The following is an 18,408-nucleotide window of genomic DNA, read 5'->3' as shown; positions in this document are numbered from 1 at the left end:
GGCCTTTAATATCCACTGTACGCTTCAGATTATATATACTCTATTTCAAATCGAATTTCAGCTTCTCACTAATGTTCGCCAGCAGACGTCCTCTAACAAGGAGGCTCGCTGGCAATTCCTCCTACACAGCAGTTTCTTTATTGAAATGTATTGCAAAACCCGAACAACCGTCTGTCGATCTGATACTTAGAGAAGCTTCGACGAGCGTGCTAGTAACTAATAAGCGTGCACCTAATTTGTCTCCCTCATTTAGTCCTTCATCACATTCATAAACACTTGAATGCATATGTATTTTTATCGACACGTACATATACAGCTTGCGTGTTTGATCTTTACAAAATCTTCTGCTTCTCTCACCGGGCATAGATTTGACCCTGTCCTTCTCTTCTGGATATTATTCATCATCGTATGTTATTATTGTATGCTCACTTTTTATTGTCAAATGACCTCGTAGTTTGTTGTTCACATGGACACAATCAAAATAGCCCGTCTATTGTCTATTACCCAATAATAATGTCTTGCGATAATCACCACCATAGCAATAGTAAAAATCTCCACTTATAACAATATGCAATCACAACTATTATGCCTAACCCTTTTTATTATCCCTTATAGTCAATATAGTTTTTTACTTTATGTCAAATAAAAAGTCTAGCGCTATATATTCTTAATACTTGTACACTAGAAATAGATTCTGCCTTATCTTGCGATCATTGCCATCATGGTCAAGTACTTTGGCACGCTCTGCGTGAGTCGTTCGAGGCACACAGCCTCTTTTATCTGCTTCATCGCTGCGGCGTTCTGTGCACTGTACGTTATAGATGCCGAACGAAGTATTTCAAATCTTCCTGTTCTGATCCATTTCTAGATTACGAAGTTTCCACTACTTGTCGCCTAAACCGCACTAGCATTCGTTTCCTTGCATGCGTTGTCATATTTTTCAAACATGTATTTTATGTAACGTATATTTTATCAACATCGAACTCAAATATGATTTTCGGATGCAGGTCTCGCTGGCAGAAACTAAGAATTTCTAATACTTTCTTTAGACTGCCATTGGCAGGTGGCTTTTTCTTCTTAGTAGGTTCCAGTCCCAACAATATGCGCAAATAACCTAGTCCCGTTAAAAAGTCCTAGACTTCTAAAGAATAAACATGTAGTACACACGAACAGATACTCTTCGCGAATTTGGCGGAAGGAAAACGCCACCAGTTCTAAAATTTCGTTTTCATTACCATTTGCCTGCCAAGAATAGCGTAACAATGAACTAATTTTTTAATAATAATATATAGAGATAATAAAATATATGACGAGATAGAATTGATTACTCATTGTGGTTAATTTAATTGTATTTGTTAATTACCTGGTCATGTATAATCTTACTGTAGCAAGCTAATACATATACTACGATGATATATTACTACTATCTTGGTTCAAATGAGCATTTTGCTCGCATGCGTGGTCACTATCGTAATAAGACTGTGTGTTCCGACACGTTTTCATGTTGAGCACGCCGCATACATTTCTATTGCTTTATTCTTTTCCTTATATCCGCTCCCGATGTACCTATTCATTCATTGCGTGTGTGTCACATACGTATTTTTAACATTATATGCTTTCAATATTGCATATAGGTATATATTAGTATAAAAAGTACTTCACATAATAAACCACTGCAACACACACATCCAATTTCACATATATTACAAGCCGCTAAACAAAAACTACTGACTGCATTAGCTGACAACTTCATTGTTCCAAGCACATGAAATTAGCTCAAAGACTCTGGAAGGAAGTTCGCATCTGATATCCCTAGCACGTTTTATATAGGTTTAGACTTGACTGGACCTAAAACGTTGAAAAAAAATGTATATTATGCTACTTTCATCATCAACACATGGCTTTGTAAAAGAAATAAACCTCTACGAATAGCAATTACAAACAAAAATTACATTGATATCATATCAGGTTTTCAACAATATCTATCTATGTTACGTGTTCGTTTGCTTGTTGATCGGCCATTCCGTAATAACACACATATATTATTATATAACTCACACGCACATTCACTAAACGGGATCCATAATAATGGAAAATATCTGAATTAGACCCTCACTACAGCTTGAGGCTGGGTTCGGTTTATCGAATCGTTCGGCGAAAAAAAATTCTATAAAGGTATGTCTAAAACGGAAAACCCGAAAACGGTCATGTTGCCCCTCGTTGTGCAGTTTTGGCTTGCAGCATTAATTCTTCTTTACCTATTTGATAAGATTTACGTTTGAATGAAAATGGCATCCACTTAACATTTTTATGTTCTGCTGGCGATAAAATATTCGTAGAAATATCTTGTTCTATCTGAGAGTCCTATCTCTAGCGTTTCAGTTGGAGTTATTATAGTAACTTTTTATTATAGTAAGTTTTTCATTTCGCTCGATCACAAGGTTGTCGCGGTGGGTAGGCGCTTGTTTCAATTCATTTAGGAATTCGTTCCCTATGATAGGAGAGTCGCTTCTTTTCTCCATATATATTCCTTTATAATTTTTTCAAATTCTCTCTTGACATTAATCCACTGTATTGTATGCGGGCTGGTTTTCTGAAATTTAAAGGAGCAAAAATGATGACGGCTATTTGTCGGGAATTTGTGCGATGGACCTACCCAGCAGAGAACACAGGGAATCAGTCTGAAACATGATGCTCAGATCTGACCACCATTTATCTTAAATTTCCGCGTCATCTGGATGTTCACGTTTTGTAGTGACTCTATACTATTCATACAAGATATAGCTCTTTTGATCTGTCCTAATGTTCTTAAAAGCAGCTAAAACGTCAATTACCCCTGGATATATCGGTGGCAACTGCAATCTGACGGACCTTGGCACATTCGAAAAAAAGGCGTATTACTCATGCTAAGATAGACCCATGTTCTCGCCCCTTTCTCCCGGGAACCCATTCTTCTACTTATTTTTTGCAGCTCACGACTGATCATTTCTACTACCACTGATGGCTAGGTTTCCGCCCGACGGGGCTGCTGGGGCCTTAGTTGGTAATCGCTCGAAAAGCGATGCGTAGAACTCCGGTGCGGCCATCTCTTTGGCATACTTACTACCGATTTCCTGGATCTTAGTACGCCTCTTCACATGTGGCGCTGGACACCTTTAATTAGTATAACGTCAAGAAAATGTTGCACTTAGCTAAATAAGCTGCGTAATATATACAGGAAGATCAAAGACTACTGATCTGTATAACTTTTTAAACTATCGTACTCGGGCGGTATTCTCAAATAATCTTGGCTTATTGAAAAGAATTGTCAAACGTACGACTCAGGATCGGCGTCAAGTCGCTTCCTTCTGCAGAGGTTTAGAGCGACATTACGAACAACGGCACCTAACGTTCGTCTGCTTATTAGTTGGCCGTCGAGAGCAGGCAAGGGTACCGCAGAGGTTCTGTTTCCTGAACGACACTCCACCTGTACATTTACCGAAAATTTGAATCTAATTTGCCTTTAATGGTCAAGAATTATGTCGGATATATATAGACAGATAAAATGGAAATTTCAGATAATATGGCAATATAAGGAAACTATGTATTTGTTCAGTTGATAAAAACAGCACCTTGAGACGAAAAAGACCGCTCTGCAAAGGCGTAACAAAAATCAAGAGAACATCGGCGCCCCGCTGGCTTGGTCCCGCTCCCTGCTGTGCCAGACCTGTCGTATCGGTGTATGGGAGCAACCCCTCAGTCGGAAAGCGACTATGATCTTCAAAGCTTTCCAACCAAACGACCATCACTGCGTAGGAGACAGAAGTATTGACAAACAAAGGAAATGGCATCGCTAAATGTTAATATTTCAGTGTTCGCAGCAACACTTCGCATACTTTCAGTCCGGGAGCACTTATTATGGCTGATAGCGTAATCACCTAAAAAGATTCTCTGAGTCAATGTGTATAGTCATAGTTTTAGTAAAAAAAATCGAAGAATTTTAGTTCAGGTAACAAAAAACTTTTTTGTCAAAAAAACTTTTCGATTTGAGCTTGTACGTTACCTTTGACTTCGAATGGAGCTGTTACCAAATGTCTGGAGGTGCTGTTCTTTCCTGTCTTGTCTAGGTTCAGCGTCATGTTTGACCTTAGAGGTTTCTCTGGTGGCTGACGTTTCCTGGAGGTTCCACCTTCCGGAATAAAAGAGCTTTTGTCTTTTTCAGGGGATGGAGACTTTTTAACGCCAATTGCCGACAGGCTAGGTACCACAAAGGCCATTTCCGAAAGAACGTCTGCCCAATAGAGCACTTGATGTGTTCCGTCGTAAAGAGAGCCACCATGGTTTGACGGAAGATCAACTAAAATGATTTCGAAAGCAGAATAAGGCGCAGAAATATGAAAACGCACGGTGTTATAAATGATTGAGGAACTAAAACATTCTACTTGCCGAAATACCATTGAAAAATAAATGAAAAATCAATACGATTTCGTTTAAATATAACTATTAATGAACAACTAAACGTCGTACTGTTTTACGCGAATATGTAATTGTCGACAGATATTAGGTTATTATAAAAGTGATGAGCGTTCCTAATTAGTAATCGTCTTTTACAGTTTCGAGGGTCTACCCGGGCTGAAAGATGGCTTTTTGGATCTATTCCACTGAATTTCTCAAATTGCACAAGGATAACCATGAGCCGATTACTGTCAGATGATCCTATACTTAAATGTTGTTGGCTCACCAATTTTTCCCCGTCGTACGACGAACATACTTCCAGTGTTGTTTTCGCAATTTTAAATGTGACCGCAAAGTTGACACCGCAAAGACACTTGTTTTTTTTTTATCAGACATACCCATCTAAAAATCCGAAATCAGGTTAACAGTGGATCCTTTCCAATGATGAATAACCTCACTAAACCATCATCAGGCAAAAGGTCGACCAAAATAAGTTATTATTGCTTTCGAAAAGGCACATATTGAAAGTGTTACTGGAGTAGTTTTTTGGATTAATGGTGGAGATATCCCTATAAAAAAACATTATCTACTCACGCAAGCCCATGTCTCCAGACACCTTCCAGGACGTTTCTACGTTGCCCGTCCAGCCGATGTGCATAGCTACATCAACAGGCCAGCCTAGTGAGCGTAAAAACTCCAGATAGAGCGGGTGAACAAAGTTTGCGTTTCGCGAGTTCGCCACTATGTCTTCTGGAATAGTCTGTCTCCGACGAACATAGAATATGTGTACGGTGTCGGAACTTCGCGCAGACATCTGGTCGAGTGTTTCCAGTTGGGTCATAAGTGAGTGCTCCTCGGAGTCAATCAAAGGAAGCAAGGATTGCGAGGGCTGAAGCAAACAAAAAAGCATGATTAATTACATTAACTATGTAAAAGTAATTAATACACTGGCATATTAGCACAACCTATCGCTACCGATCAGTTTGACTGTTTTTTTGCATGACAGGTTTGTGTTAAGCAAATGGGAAGTAAAGGCGTCATCCTTTGGGAACTAATGATTACGTCCATGTTCAAAGACTACTTTGTATTTTGTATTAATATACATCTTCCATCCAATTATTTAAGGCTTTGGGAAATCCATGCGGGTTTCACAGCCGATCTAAAAATTAACCAAACGTGTACTAAGACGTCACTACAATTGGTTATACGGACCCCACAGGTCGTAATTACCTTAACAGCTTCATCATGCGGATTAAGAAAGCCGAAGTGCATGAGGAAAAGTCGAGCAGTCTGGAAAGCTGTCTGATTAGCCGGGGGTCGACAAGGTCTTTCCGTGGGCCGCTGGGCAGCTTCACGCCGACACGAAGCTTCTAGTTTTACTTGTGCTTCGACGAGGTTCAGTAACTCTGAAGACAGCAGCGAAAGTAGCGCTTTTCTAAACTACTTCTGCTCACAAGCATACAAAGCATTTGCGTATATCGGCATTTGATATGCAATGATTGAAATCATGGGCCATATGTTCCTAAGCAATACATGTTAACAGCACACAATAATGTTCAAGTACTAAAACTGTTACTCAAAAACTTACTGTTGCTAATCGTGTTATCAGGCATATTCCAAGGATCAGGCACGATACTCTTCTCGATAACACATGGCGGGATTTCTGCGCACTTAAGCGGAAAGTAGGACGGCAATTTCTTTTGAAGACTTGCCAACTGTTCCTTATTCGGTAGTGTCATCTGATATCTAGGCAGTACCATAGGGGCTCCTGGCGGGCCCCGATGCTGCACGGGGCCCTGATTCAATAAAGACATTTTGGATTGGGGCACGTTGCTTAGCTGCATAGCCCAAACATGCCGGCCAAAAGGTGCGCGCACCAGTAATGTAAGACTCGGATTGCTCGTAGGAGGGGCATGAATTGGGTCCTCGAGAACTCCGACAATCGCTGAACTTTGCGTGTAGAAATAGCGGAATCTTGCGCCTGGTCTATCTTTCAATAGCGCTTGTTCATCCAACAGAGAACTAACTGGACACTCTGGTCCTGCAGCATTTGGAAAATAGCCAACATGATCCATAAGTGCCGAGAGTACTGCCTCAGCAGCTTGGAGGACTCGCTTCGATAGTGGCTTTCGTTCTTTGTTCTGCTTCAATATAGGAATGTCCGAAGGCTTGGGTTGACTCTTAGCGCCCGATATGCCTAACTCCACAACTTCCATAACCTGTAACATGCGGTAGACATGTTACTTAAGAAATTGTGTGTTCTTCAAGGTCGGCACGCGGACTTATATACTTGGTAGCTTAGCACTGTGGTACTAACTTGTGTTTCTGTGTAAGATTATTTTGCTGAAGCTTTGTCATACCTGATGTATGGTATCCTGCTCGCAGAAGAGGGTCGAATGCTCCACAAGCCAAAGTGTAAGGCAGGAAAATGCTGCTACGATTGTCGAATGCAACTCTTTCGAATGATCCCTAGTAGGGCGATGGCTTTGCCAAACGATCAATTCGCAAAGCCAGCCGACGCATTGACGGTATTCTCGATAGTTGTGGCTAGCTGAAAGCGACATATTCATGACCGATTATTCGATTAACAGAAATATTTCGGCACCTTGCTTTTAATCTTATGTACGAGTAAAGGTAACCGATTCAAAATCTCAATTACACCTCACCTTAAGATTTTCCAGTCTAAAACCCTATTTGTTTTCACAACGCTTTTTATATGGAATATTTGGTCAAATTTCGCTTAAACACAGCACGATTTTTATTACCAAATTCAGTGATATGAAGCCGCGCGAACACCGTAAGCACTTCAAGTGCTGAAAAGACAATAGCAGCATCGTTTCTCCATGACGAACTGAGATTTTGACAGACTGTCTTAATGGCTAAAAGTAAGAGGTGTGTGTCTTGAAACACTGGATCTTCGATCGTTACGTTGGTGCTATCTGAAAATTCCCAAAAATATTAGGAATTAAAGTATCCTGATACATGCTTTTTAGACACTGATATGTATTGTTATCATTAAGTATTATAAAGTAGATATCTCTCACCTAAAAGAACCAGCGCAGTGATACGTCATAATTGGCTCGACTAAATGATTGAAAGCATGATCATTCACTTATGGTATGATAGTTAACATGGCTTTGTAAATCTGAAAATGCTAGGAAAATGCTCTAGGTCTTGTGCTTTTCTTGTAGCTGCATTCAACCAACCTGAATAGTGGGCTTCTCTGATCTATGTATTTGTTTCTATCGTCGCCGAGAATGCTATGTTTTACTTACGAACCTAATGATGGATCGAGAGCCGCGCAGCGTTCGTACTCGACCTGGTCAAGGACCGCGCACATAAGCCCTTGTAATAACGTTTGTACGTTGAGAGAGTCCACTTCGGCGTTTAAAGACACGAGTAACAGCCGAAGTAGACGTGCGCGAAATGAGCTCAACGACACCTGCCGATTTGCCTGATCTCGAACGAGGAGCGAGTTACTATGTAAAGTTAGAGGAAGCAAACTAAGCAGAATGGAAATCGCTGAATTATGGAGCAGGTTCTCCGCTATGGGCGTTGGAGGCAGATGACTATATCCGGACCGCACTGGAAGAGTAAGAGAAGCGAAACTATGAAAAACAAAAATTAAAGGGCAAAAGGCTAAATCAAATCATATTTCAAAATCAAAATTGCAATCAAACGTACCAGAAGCTTCTTGTCTGCAGACATTGCTTCTTCAAAAAATGCTTGTGTAAAGACACTGCAGCATAGACAGAAATTAACGTATCAATACAGTGTGTTGTCCCATGAATTTTTTTTTTAATACAAGCAGCATTACTTTGCCTGTTAACTGGGACGGCGTAATGAGTCCGACGAAAATATTTTTGGTTTGTAGGTCGTTTTATAGATCAGCTATAAAAAGTTGCAAAACAATGCCGAGCTCACTTTTCAAGTATAAATTCAGTAAAAGTTATATATATATATAACTTTTACTGAATTTATACTATATATATATATAAAAGTAAAACCTACCAATTAAGGATGTTAGCACTGATTAACCCTTACCGTGCGGCGGACTAAGTACATTCTCAATGGCCGCTACAAATGAAGGCACCAGCAACGCCGCACTCTCCAAATCACACTTAAAAAGATCTGCTGAATTCGCTACGATACTGCATGTAATCGCGCTTGGCGGATCCTGTGGTGATTGTCCTGCCAGTCCCTGTTTTATCGCTAGGAAAAACCGTGCAAGATAGACGCTAAGCACCTCCTCATCCGAAGTTTTTGATCCAAGAATCTTGCATAACGTCCCCATTGCCTCAGCCTGGCCCCATTCCAGTGACCAGCTCTGCAAGCCCATATGCGTATCATATATGGAGTCGCTATCAGACATCGATTTGGTGGACGAATTGTGCACAGTGCCGTCTGGTTGACTTGAGTGACTTTGCAGAGATTCCGTCTCAGACTCGACAAATGCACCCTCGCTATCGGTTATCATGGACGACTCGAATAACCACGTACCGTACAAATGAAGCAAAGAGTTCACTGACGGGCGTAATGGGCGCAACGTTAATCGACGTACGACATGAATAGTTGTGTTGAACCTTTCCGCCGGTCTCTCTATTGGAAACGGAGGAAGTGGTGAACTTCCCGTTGGGGTTACGACAGGCGATACGGGTGTTTGTGGTTTATGCTGTGTGATGAGTTGAGGAATGTGCAATTTTTGCCCAGTTTTCGGCTTGTTCTTGCGCTGTGCCGGTGGTGTCGTGGAAATCGTTGTGGTACTCGATGAGCCGATGGCTGAAGACGTTTGGCTGTTATTGGCTGATAGACTAACAGAGGGTACGATTAATTTATACGCATTATCTTCAACGTAGCGACCAAGCCAGACGTCGACAAAAGCAGACACGGCGGCTATGGCTTTGTAGAAAATTTGTGCCTGGTTGTCATGCACTTCGTTCATATTGTGCGTCAGCGTGCCGTTCAACGAATTGGCATCTCGCGCCACCAGGGCCGGGTCGCCCAAAGTATGCAACATTCGGTACCAAGCCTGACCCAGACGCTCGCCACGCATCTCGGCTGGAACCAGTTCCTTGTCGCCATCCTCTGTAACCATTATAATAATTACAATCACTTATTTAGTATTTGGATGAGATAAAATTTGCATCCTAAATGGTGCGAACGCAGAGAAATTATCGAATACAAACTTACCAATTTTGACATCGGGGCAATCAGGGTCAACTAGCTCTCTACACAATTTCGCTGTCATGATAAGCTGAATTTTTTTCCATTGTTCGACAACGATCTGTCGATGTCTCCATCGAAGACAGAGGCACTGAAGGGTTTTCCAGTACGACGGCGAAGGAAAGAATGATCGATAACACGCCATCAACCAAACCTGAAACAAAACCCCCAGGAGACGCTCACACAAGTGGGCTTCGATATCGTCATCTGCAATTACAGAAATAACACAAATGCACTCCATTCATTTGAACTTCTCATATACGTATGAACAATGCAAGTATTATGATTAATAAAAAAAACATTTGTACTATAGCTATAAAAATGCACTTATAAATCAACAATCTAACTTCAGGATCTACCTAAACATATTTACCTTTCGCCTGTCTATCGGAAAGAAGTGTGTCGTTAATGGCCAGAAGAAAAGAAAGTATTTCTTGCCAGGTATCGCTTTCAAGCACGGGACTTCGAGTGGCCACCATTTGAACAGTACGAAGAACTCGATGGCAAAGTACAGCTTGGCGAGAAGCGACGTCTGCTGTCAGCGGATCATGAGGTCTCGGCGAAAACAGGTTATAGAGATGTCGAAGGATGCGACGCGAATAATGATTTGCATCAGACATCACCGGACGAGGAACACAGATCTGGAAAACCAATAAGAAACTTAGAAATTAGAAGAATTAGAGCTAAACATAGCAAACACAAGAGAAGACATTAAGTTAAGGCAACTTATTCCACTAGAACATCCGGTGACATTGTTCGCTCAAAAATGATAATCACAATATCATCTGTCTTCAACCTATTTTTGATGTTATGCGTACAAAGAGCTTACGGGCTTAAGCGGTAAATATTCGATGTCCTGAATTTAGCGAACCAATAGTACCATTTTAACTATATTTTTCGAGTTTAACGTTCGGCACCGCCGTTAGGTATTCCATCAGACGGTATTAATCGTATCACTTGGACTATGGCACTTGAGTTGACCTCACCTTTGCCTGTTCGGGTATAAGGGAGACAAGCCATTCACAATAAACGTGAACGCAGTTCTTAATTGCTTCGTGTTCCTTTAGAGGTAAGCGCAGCCCGTAACACATAACTTCCATGCACCAGTTTACCTCAACATCTGTTCGACAAAAATGTACACCAAATCTGAATTAATGGAAAAAAAAAACGAGCGTTTCCTAATTCATTCAGCAGCATTCCACAAAATTAAACTATTCGCGCAAATTGCAGATCAAATAAAAATACTATGTAGATATTCTTTGAATGCTCACTCCTTGTGTACCTCTGTTCTGAACACATAATAACCTTTGATTTAGGTGAACAATCGATCAACTAGAGCTCTCTTGATATTTTTTTTTGAATGAATAAAAACAGTTACACTATTACAAAAACCACATGATTTTCTAGGAAAATTTTTATTCGAGTACTTCATATACTTCTACTATTTGAACAAGTGTATTGCACTAACTATGCTTTTTATTTTTTCTCCCAAGGTCGAACGATCACTAACCAGTAATGAGGGAGCTAGGTTCCGGTTGTCCAGAGCTTAGCCCAAGCGACTGTGCAAGACTTTGTACAACCGCATGGACGACAGCTCCACTTGACGCTGTCGGAAATTTCTGTAGAACAGAAGCGCTGCGTTCGCGAGCTTCCTCGCAGACCCGAAGTTCGTTCCAGGCTCCGTACATTTTAATAGCTTAATTGAGGATCACTGATCTTTTTGTCCTAGAAGCACTTGATGCGAGCATTAAAAGCGATAATGTTAATAATCCTTCACCAAATAGAATGCATGATTGCGAATTGTGACGCTGTCAAACAAAAAATTGTCTGCGGATTTTTTTTGATTGTGGTGATTGTAAAGCTTCCTTATGTGGAGACGAAAGCATCGAATCTGCTGCCGCGTTACCGGGGACAGCAAGAAATCAACTGGAATTGAAAAAACCAAGCAGAAAATCAAAGCCAAATACATTCAGAGACGCATTCCTCTGTTACACTGACTTCACGTAACTATTTCTTAGGGTCACGGGTAATTTACTCTCATATAAGTAAGTTCGGATTTAGGAAGTCACTCAAGTTGATCTTACTCCCTAGAAATAAGTCCAATAAATAGTAAATAAATACATTCGAATACATCTATATGTTGTACAGCACATTATATAGATAGATTCAAGTAGAAAATAACGAAATTTAAGTCTAATTCTCATTCCATTACTGATATCATTTCGCAACTGAATGCCCATTTCATGTAAATGGTAGCCCAGGTAAGATGCAGCCGTACCCTATGCATTATTCTTCCAGATAATTAATCGAATCTTCAGGCTCAATATAGTTTAATGTTCATATTATTATACGTAAAAAACCCGTATTTTTTTGTTCGTATGTACACAAACTGTAAAGTACGAGATAACACCTTTTAATAATTGTTGAAAATGTCGAAAGGTTCCATTTATTTTGTAGAAGGATCGTGCGTGAACGTTATTTCTTTATATATATATATATATATATATAAACTTCGTTATATATAAAATGTTATAGTTTCCTTTTTTAGGATTTATTTACATAATTTACATAACATTTATATAAGAGGTTAGCCACTTCAAAGACTGGACCATATTTTGAAGGAACCAGGAACATGAAAGGGCTAAATCACGAAAGCAAGCCAATAAAGGATTTTGTTTGAAATTTTGCTGTAAATGCAACAAAATGCACTATAACTGATGACGAAACGGTCAAAATTCGATCCTAAGCGCCGTGAATGGATATCGTAGATCGATCACTTCACGTAAACGCATATAGTTGAAAATAGTGATCCTGCATAGAATCGAACGAGAGTAACCTTCCGGTATTATTGTCACACCGTTCAAGCACAGAAAAGGTAACAAACTATGCGGATACACTGTTGATACATTTGGCAATTATTATTGACCATATTACATTATGCTATAACCCAGGTTAGGACCTATTCCAGATCTTTTCAATACACCTAACGAAGTATAAGTATAAACCTACTCCTTCATTTAGTTTTCCGAAGTAAAATGGCACTATTAAAACACCAATAAACAAAATGTTTAAGGCGTCATAACCAACACTAGAAATGAAATCGTGTTGATTATTCTCAAAGGGCTCATTGTTTACTACTGGTGTAAATTGTATTTGTATAGCATAATTTAAATCACTAATTAATATAAAATTAGTGCATCAGGGCCTGCTACGGCTCGTGAGTGTAAATAAAAAATTTCCCCCAAAATATGCCACTCGTAAACCTCGTGTGTGCACAACTGCTTCGATTACTTTGAAAGACAAAACATTATTTTTTATTTATGTTAATATATTATATATATATATTAATATTATTATAATATATTATATATTATTATTTTTATTTATGTTAATATACACAACTCCATCGTTAATTTCTATGAACGATCGAAAGCTCTGAATGTTATTGAGTCGGCCTTAGTCATAGCTAAAGAAAATGCACATATAAGACCATGTTTTTTACATGATGGAGCGCTTAGATCAACAAACGCAGACGTTTTTCTATATGCGACGCATATAAACTGCTGCTTTATGCTTAATTTTTCACATTTTATTTGCGCTGATCTGATTGTGCAACCTAACATCTTTTCGCTAGTTATGCACCATTGCCCGTCTACGGTCATTCAGTAGACTTTACTGTATCGTTCTCGTGAATTACACAAAAGCTAAGATTTGTACAAAGTGGCTTCAGAAGACCCCTTTTTCGTTATCCTCAAAATGCGCGCACTTACTTCAAACGTAATTTGTTAAGGATTCAGCCCGTGTGGCGACTTTCTTGAGCTTAGCTTTACACTTACTTTTGTTAAAGTATTATAACTTTCCTTTTTTTTTTTTTCATTGTCAACCCCGACAATAGAAATAAAGTAGAAGCAATTGCGATTGAAGGATGAATACTCATTGTCACGGAAACTCGGAATACTACAATGTCAACTGTGATATTATATAACGGGCCGTTTCTTCAAGGCTATTGTCGAGTCGGTCATCATTCTACCCCACGTGACCACGAGTCATTCACGTGACTGTATTCCGAGTCGCTGCCCCCCAGCAACAATAACTTCCATCATATGAAATCTATGGTTCTATACGGGCTGGACCATGTCCACAGACACCTCACGGTGTAATGGTTCTAAAAAAAACGAAACCCATAATCACAGAGGACACGCGACCAAGATGTGCTTCGATCAATTCTCGACTTTCACCATCCACTACAAACTGGACAATCAAGCAGACAGACGGTGTTCAGCATCTTTGAGGATCTGTTCTCTTTTCGGCGTTATTTGAATATGGCCACCGGAGCGAAGCACATAAACGGCGACAACGCTTCTAATCTTGAGACTTCTTTATTTGTTAGCCTCAAGGGCCTTTCAAGGACGAATAAAATGCTGACGTCATTCTAAGACATTGTGGTTAAAATTGAATGAGCTTATTGGAGCTCCTACAACGCTGCCCATATGATCATGCTCCATCGCATGAAAGCTGATGGGTGTTACCATCCATTGTTCGCAGACCAGTAGCCGTGGAAGGGACCACTATAGGAGCAAAGTTCGAGCAGAAAATTCCGCTATTTGTAACAATAGCAGTTCGACTCCGCGTGACTTGATATTTGGCGCCGGACAAAAAACACAACCATCATAAAATAACAGCACCGTAACACGCCGTCGCCCGTCATCGATAATTATCTCCTATTAATCGTTATGAACAACTTTATTATCTTCTTAGCTTCTTATCTTACAATTCTTTGAAACGTCCAGTTGCCACGCATTTGCTGTTAACAAAAGTCTCACTTGCTTCGTTTTTGTTGTATCTGCAGCGGCGCCCCGACTGGCACAGATTGCGTGTGTGCTGTTCCGTCACATCGGAGCGTGACATCAGTACCCAGAATTCCCTAAACGACAACAATAGACCCTGTAGAAACCTGCTGCTTTTAATATGCAGCGTGGTCTCTTTCGCTGTAGAATTCAGCCGATAGAAGTAGATACAATGTAATCGCATTCGAAGATATTTCACTGATAAACCGCAATTTGGCTTGACAATATATATATATATATATATTTTTTTTTTTTGCTGACCACTTGGTGTAATACATAATTGTTGTTTGCATTGAATTAGATCGGACATCGAATCTGATGGCAACGCACAGTGCAGACAAACACGGTAGTACCGCTCAAGTCAAATTTTAAGATTCCTATGCAAATATATATTTTAATGCGCATACTATAAGTAGCTAAGGGTTGGTAGTCATCACTGCGAACGAATTAATCATAATTAAGCTCTAAACAAATGATAAAAATTCGGATTTATTACGCTACTCATATCTCTGTATGTGAGCGCGAGTTCGAAACGAAGTCACCGCAAGAAGTCACCCTTCAGCGTCCAAAAACAGTTTTTCTGTCACTAATTGTTCCTTGCCGATTGCTATAAATCACCTAAGCTAAGGCGTTAGATATCTTTCTAGTATTTCGATCAGAAATACACCAATATACTGAAAGCTTGTTTCGAACAATTCGCAGCGACATTTATATGATACCTGTCAATATAAACAGCTAATTGGTCAAGCCCGTCTCCCTCTATCGAGTAGATAGGTGTGTGTGTGTGTGTCCTCACTTAGCGTTCTTTTAATGATTTTAAGTCGTATAATCTCCGCCTGTGGCATGTGTGACGCTTCTGGCTTGGCATCCGAGCCAGTAGTTTCAAATGCGGACCACCCATATTTAAAGCACAAATTTTCTGGCTTTAGTCACATATACAAGCCCTTCCAGATAGAACTTATAATGATTAAGGTTTTTTGCCCGGCGTACTTCATGCTGCCAAAACGACCAAGCCGATATTTGCGTTCGATCAACGACGTGACGTGGACAGACAAGCCCCAATTGTTTCAAATTAACTCAAGTCAAGCTGCCGTATCACGAAACGTTTCATCCATCTTGTACTCAACCCAAACTCTAGCTAACGCCGCGCTTTGCCTCACTGTATTCTCCTTTCAGATGGTACTGGTTCGCCTCCTCGTCGATTCGATGACTTCGTCCAGTTGGCCAATGCCGGTGAAGGCTGACTCGAACAAAGCGATTGTCAGTGTCATTACTTGCGACAAAAATAAGATCAACAGGCGGCACCTCACGATTCTCTAATGTCCAACCGATTACTCTGCGGCCAACCGTCAACGTTCCCAATTCTTCAAGCTTTACTACTACGGTCAACTCTATGTTGCGGAGCCTCGCAGAAGTGTAACCTATCTATCACCATCATTCGTGCGAGTTATAGATACGCATAAACGTACAGTGACAAGACGGTGTCAATCAGGCACCGCACAGTTAATAGGCTATATCATATAGATGCTAATTTAAGGCACAATTTGTGTAGTTATTTGTTATTCAAAACCCAGCCAGAAGCCCCGTATCGAGGTTTTCGCGAACAGCCTCAAAGCTCAGTCTCATAGTTACGCTGCTACTCTCTCTTTGTCAAGTCTTATCAAGCCACACAAGGACATAAGAACATCTTTTTTACTACTATTTAAAAACGTGCCTGGCGACCTCAAATAATGAACAGCCTAAAAAAGAATATACTAACTCGTTATTTCGATATTATTGTTAATGTCTTTATCCCTTTCAAATTAATAATGTCAGCATCATCTGCAGAGCTGTCAAAGTGGTTTCATGTCGTCAATTTTATTTTACTTTTTCTCAATGAATGCACTTAGCATAATCTTAAAGTGACTGTAAAACCCGTCTTGGCCTGGCCCTAAATTCTCCCTATGGCTCTTATAAATGATCTTCTATAACATATTATCAGAGTTGCGCATCGTATGAAAAGCAAGCAAACTATTACAGTATCTAAGTATATTGCAGTAATCGAGTCTAAGTTCAGCTGTAGCAGTTAATCACAAGAAATTGTACCACAAGCGAATTTCGTACCCGTCTTTCTTGCCGCTGTCCCTCGGTAGTCTTGCGATGGGCGTCTGTTTAACCCGCACTGCTCGGAACTGGGACAACAAAACAACGCCTGGCTCAGTCGGGCACTTGTCCACAAGGGTAATATTAAATGGTTCAACTAATGACTAAGAACCACGCAGTTGCCCACCTGCTATAGGTCGTTTAGGAGGTGTACGGCCGTCCGTTCCATCTCTTCTATGGATCACTTTTTCCGCATCTGCCACCACTCACTGCTCCGAATTCATATTCATTCCACACAACAGCAAGCTAACCAGCCACTTCTATTGGTCCCCCCCTGCTACGTCTAATTCAAAATAACACAACACACGATTGTCCAGCTGCATCAGCAGCGGCAACACAACTCTTTGGCAAAATGTTGACATCTTGCAATAAGATCATCACATAAGAATCACTATGACGGGGCGGCCTTTAAAGACAGAGCGGTTCTGTTGGCAGAAAAGGTTACAAATTTCTCCCGTGAAGAGTAGTAGCAATACGTTACTATATTTCTAATTAATGTAGTATTTTCTAGATGTTTGTTTCAGACTTACTGAGTACATTCTGTTTTCTTTAGCTCAAACTAAAATTTAAATTTTGTGAAAAGCTGTTGCCAGAAAGAATTTCATGAACTTCGGGGCAATATTTAATACTCGAAAAAAAACGACGGTTTTTCGATAATATTAGCAGATCATTTTTGGTAACAGTTAACTGCATCTTTTTGATTAGCGGAAATGAGATTTCTTCGGATGTTGCTTCATAGATTCGTTTGAAAAGTGAAACATATTATAAATCATATTGTACACACGGGTTTCTGGCAGCTGCACACATGCAGCGCTTCGAGTGTTTTAAAAAACCTAGGCGATAGTTAGGTAGTGTAATCATAATTTAGACATTACGCTACTGGCGAAATATGCCATATTGACGTATTCAAAGTTTGAACCTCTGCTTTCACAATATAAATGGACTTCAAGCACCTGAAATGATGCTCTGCATGACAAAATATCACAGTTTCGATAACAGATACAGGATAATAGTTTTCGTTGCTTAAACCTATGTGTGTAGTCAAAATTGTTTAGCCCATACACGGTACAATAAAATGATGTTTGTTAGCAAATACAGAGATAAACAAACCGAACAGATTTGCCAAAAATAGACCGAGAACCCAGAGAGTCATCCAAAGATATCGTTTCACGACAATGTTTAGGTCGTGTGATTGGATTCAAAATAAGACCGTGTAATAGCGCGTATACTAATTATCACACTCACCGATATACTTTTGCAATTACGGTCGGGCTGAAAGCTCTATAAGGTACATTAACTATATTATCAGGTGTTTCTCGCGCTATGCGATGTATCTTCTGCTTCAGAATGTAAGTTTTGAGTAAGCCACTTCATCATAGTTACTAGCTGTATATTCCAAAAAACCCAAAGAAGTTTTCTGTTTTCAGCCTAAGATGATAAAGATCCAAGGAAGTTACGCCAATAGTTTATCAAACCTGCCGAAGATTACCTAGCTAGGAACCAGAATTTAATCTTGAAAACTTGAATGATTTCAAGTTTAAGCGAAATTAATTTTAGTAAGAACTGCCTTTGGAATAGGTTCGTGAAAAAAGATAACGTATATAAATTCAGTTTCAACAATAAACATATTTCATATAAAGAGCTGTAGAATGTTGTCGACGAGTTTATTCTTCTTTGCAGCCACTATATTCAAATATGCTGTTAGAGTGACCCTGACTAATGAAAATTGTATTACAATTTTATTCAAAATTCTTAAAATTGA

The 18,408-nt window shown here is 39.8% G+C and overlaps 1 protein-coding gene across 5 annotated transcripts; it reads right to left on the bottom strand.

The window, feature by feature from the left end:
* Positions 1–583: 583 nt before the first annotated feature.
* On the bottom strand, positions 584–17,010 carry LOC111260660 (ral GTPase-activating protein subunit beta). Of its 5 annotated transcripts, none has more exons than XR_002680466.2 (17): positions 16,608–17,010; positions 11,168–11,583; positions 10,644–10,777; positions 10,031–10,298; positions 9,625–9,864; positions 8,479–9,519; positions 7,714–8,019; positions 7,200–7,373; positions 6,795–6,985; positions 6,023–6,653; positions 5,665–5,840; positions 5,029–5,323; positions 4,043–4,336; positions 3,612–3,787; positions 3,318–3,466; positions 2,835–3,153; positions 584–2,593 (listed from the first exon to the last, which is right to left on the bottom strand). XR_002680466.2 is itself a non-coding variant. In XM_022833587.2 (17 exons), exons 2-17 carry the CDS (start codon positions 11,343–11,345, stop codon positions 2,562–2,564), a joined length of 4,335 nt encoding a protein of 1,444 aa, XP_022689322.1. In that variant the 5' UTR covers positions 11,346–11,583; positions 16,608–17,010; the 3' UTR covers positions 584–2,561. The 5 variants fall into 5 exon arrangements, 4 of the variants coding, with proteins under 4 accessions (XP_022689322.1, XP_022689319.1, XP_022689317.1 ...); XM_022833587.2 differs by having other exon boundaries at positions 3,104–3,153; XM_022833584.2 differs by having other exon boundaries at positions 584–3,153; positions 16,608–16,675; positions 16,774–17,010.
* Positions 17,011–18,408: the final 1,398 nt, after the last annotated feature.

This window comes from Varroa jacobsoni, unplaced genomic scaffold (genome assembly GCF_002532875.2).
Source record: "Varroa jacobsoni isolate VJ856 unplaced genomic scaffold, vjacob_1.0 scaffold_463, whole genome shotgun sequence".
In the NCBI taxonomy this organism is placed as follows: domain Eukaryota; kingdom Metazoa; phylum Arthropoda; class Arachnida; order Mesostigmata; family Varroidae; genus Varroa; species Varroa jacobsoni.
The sequence above is the reverse complement of the archived record's forward strand: the minus strand, read 5'-3'. Positions and strand labels throughout refer to the sequence as shown.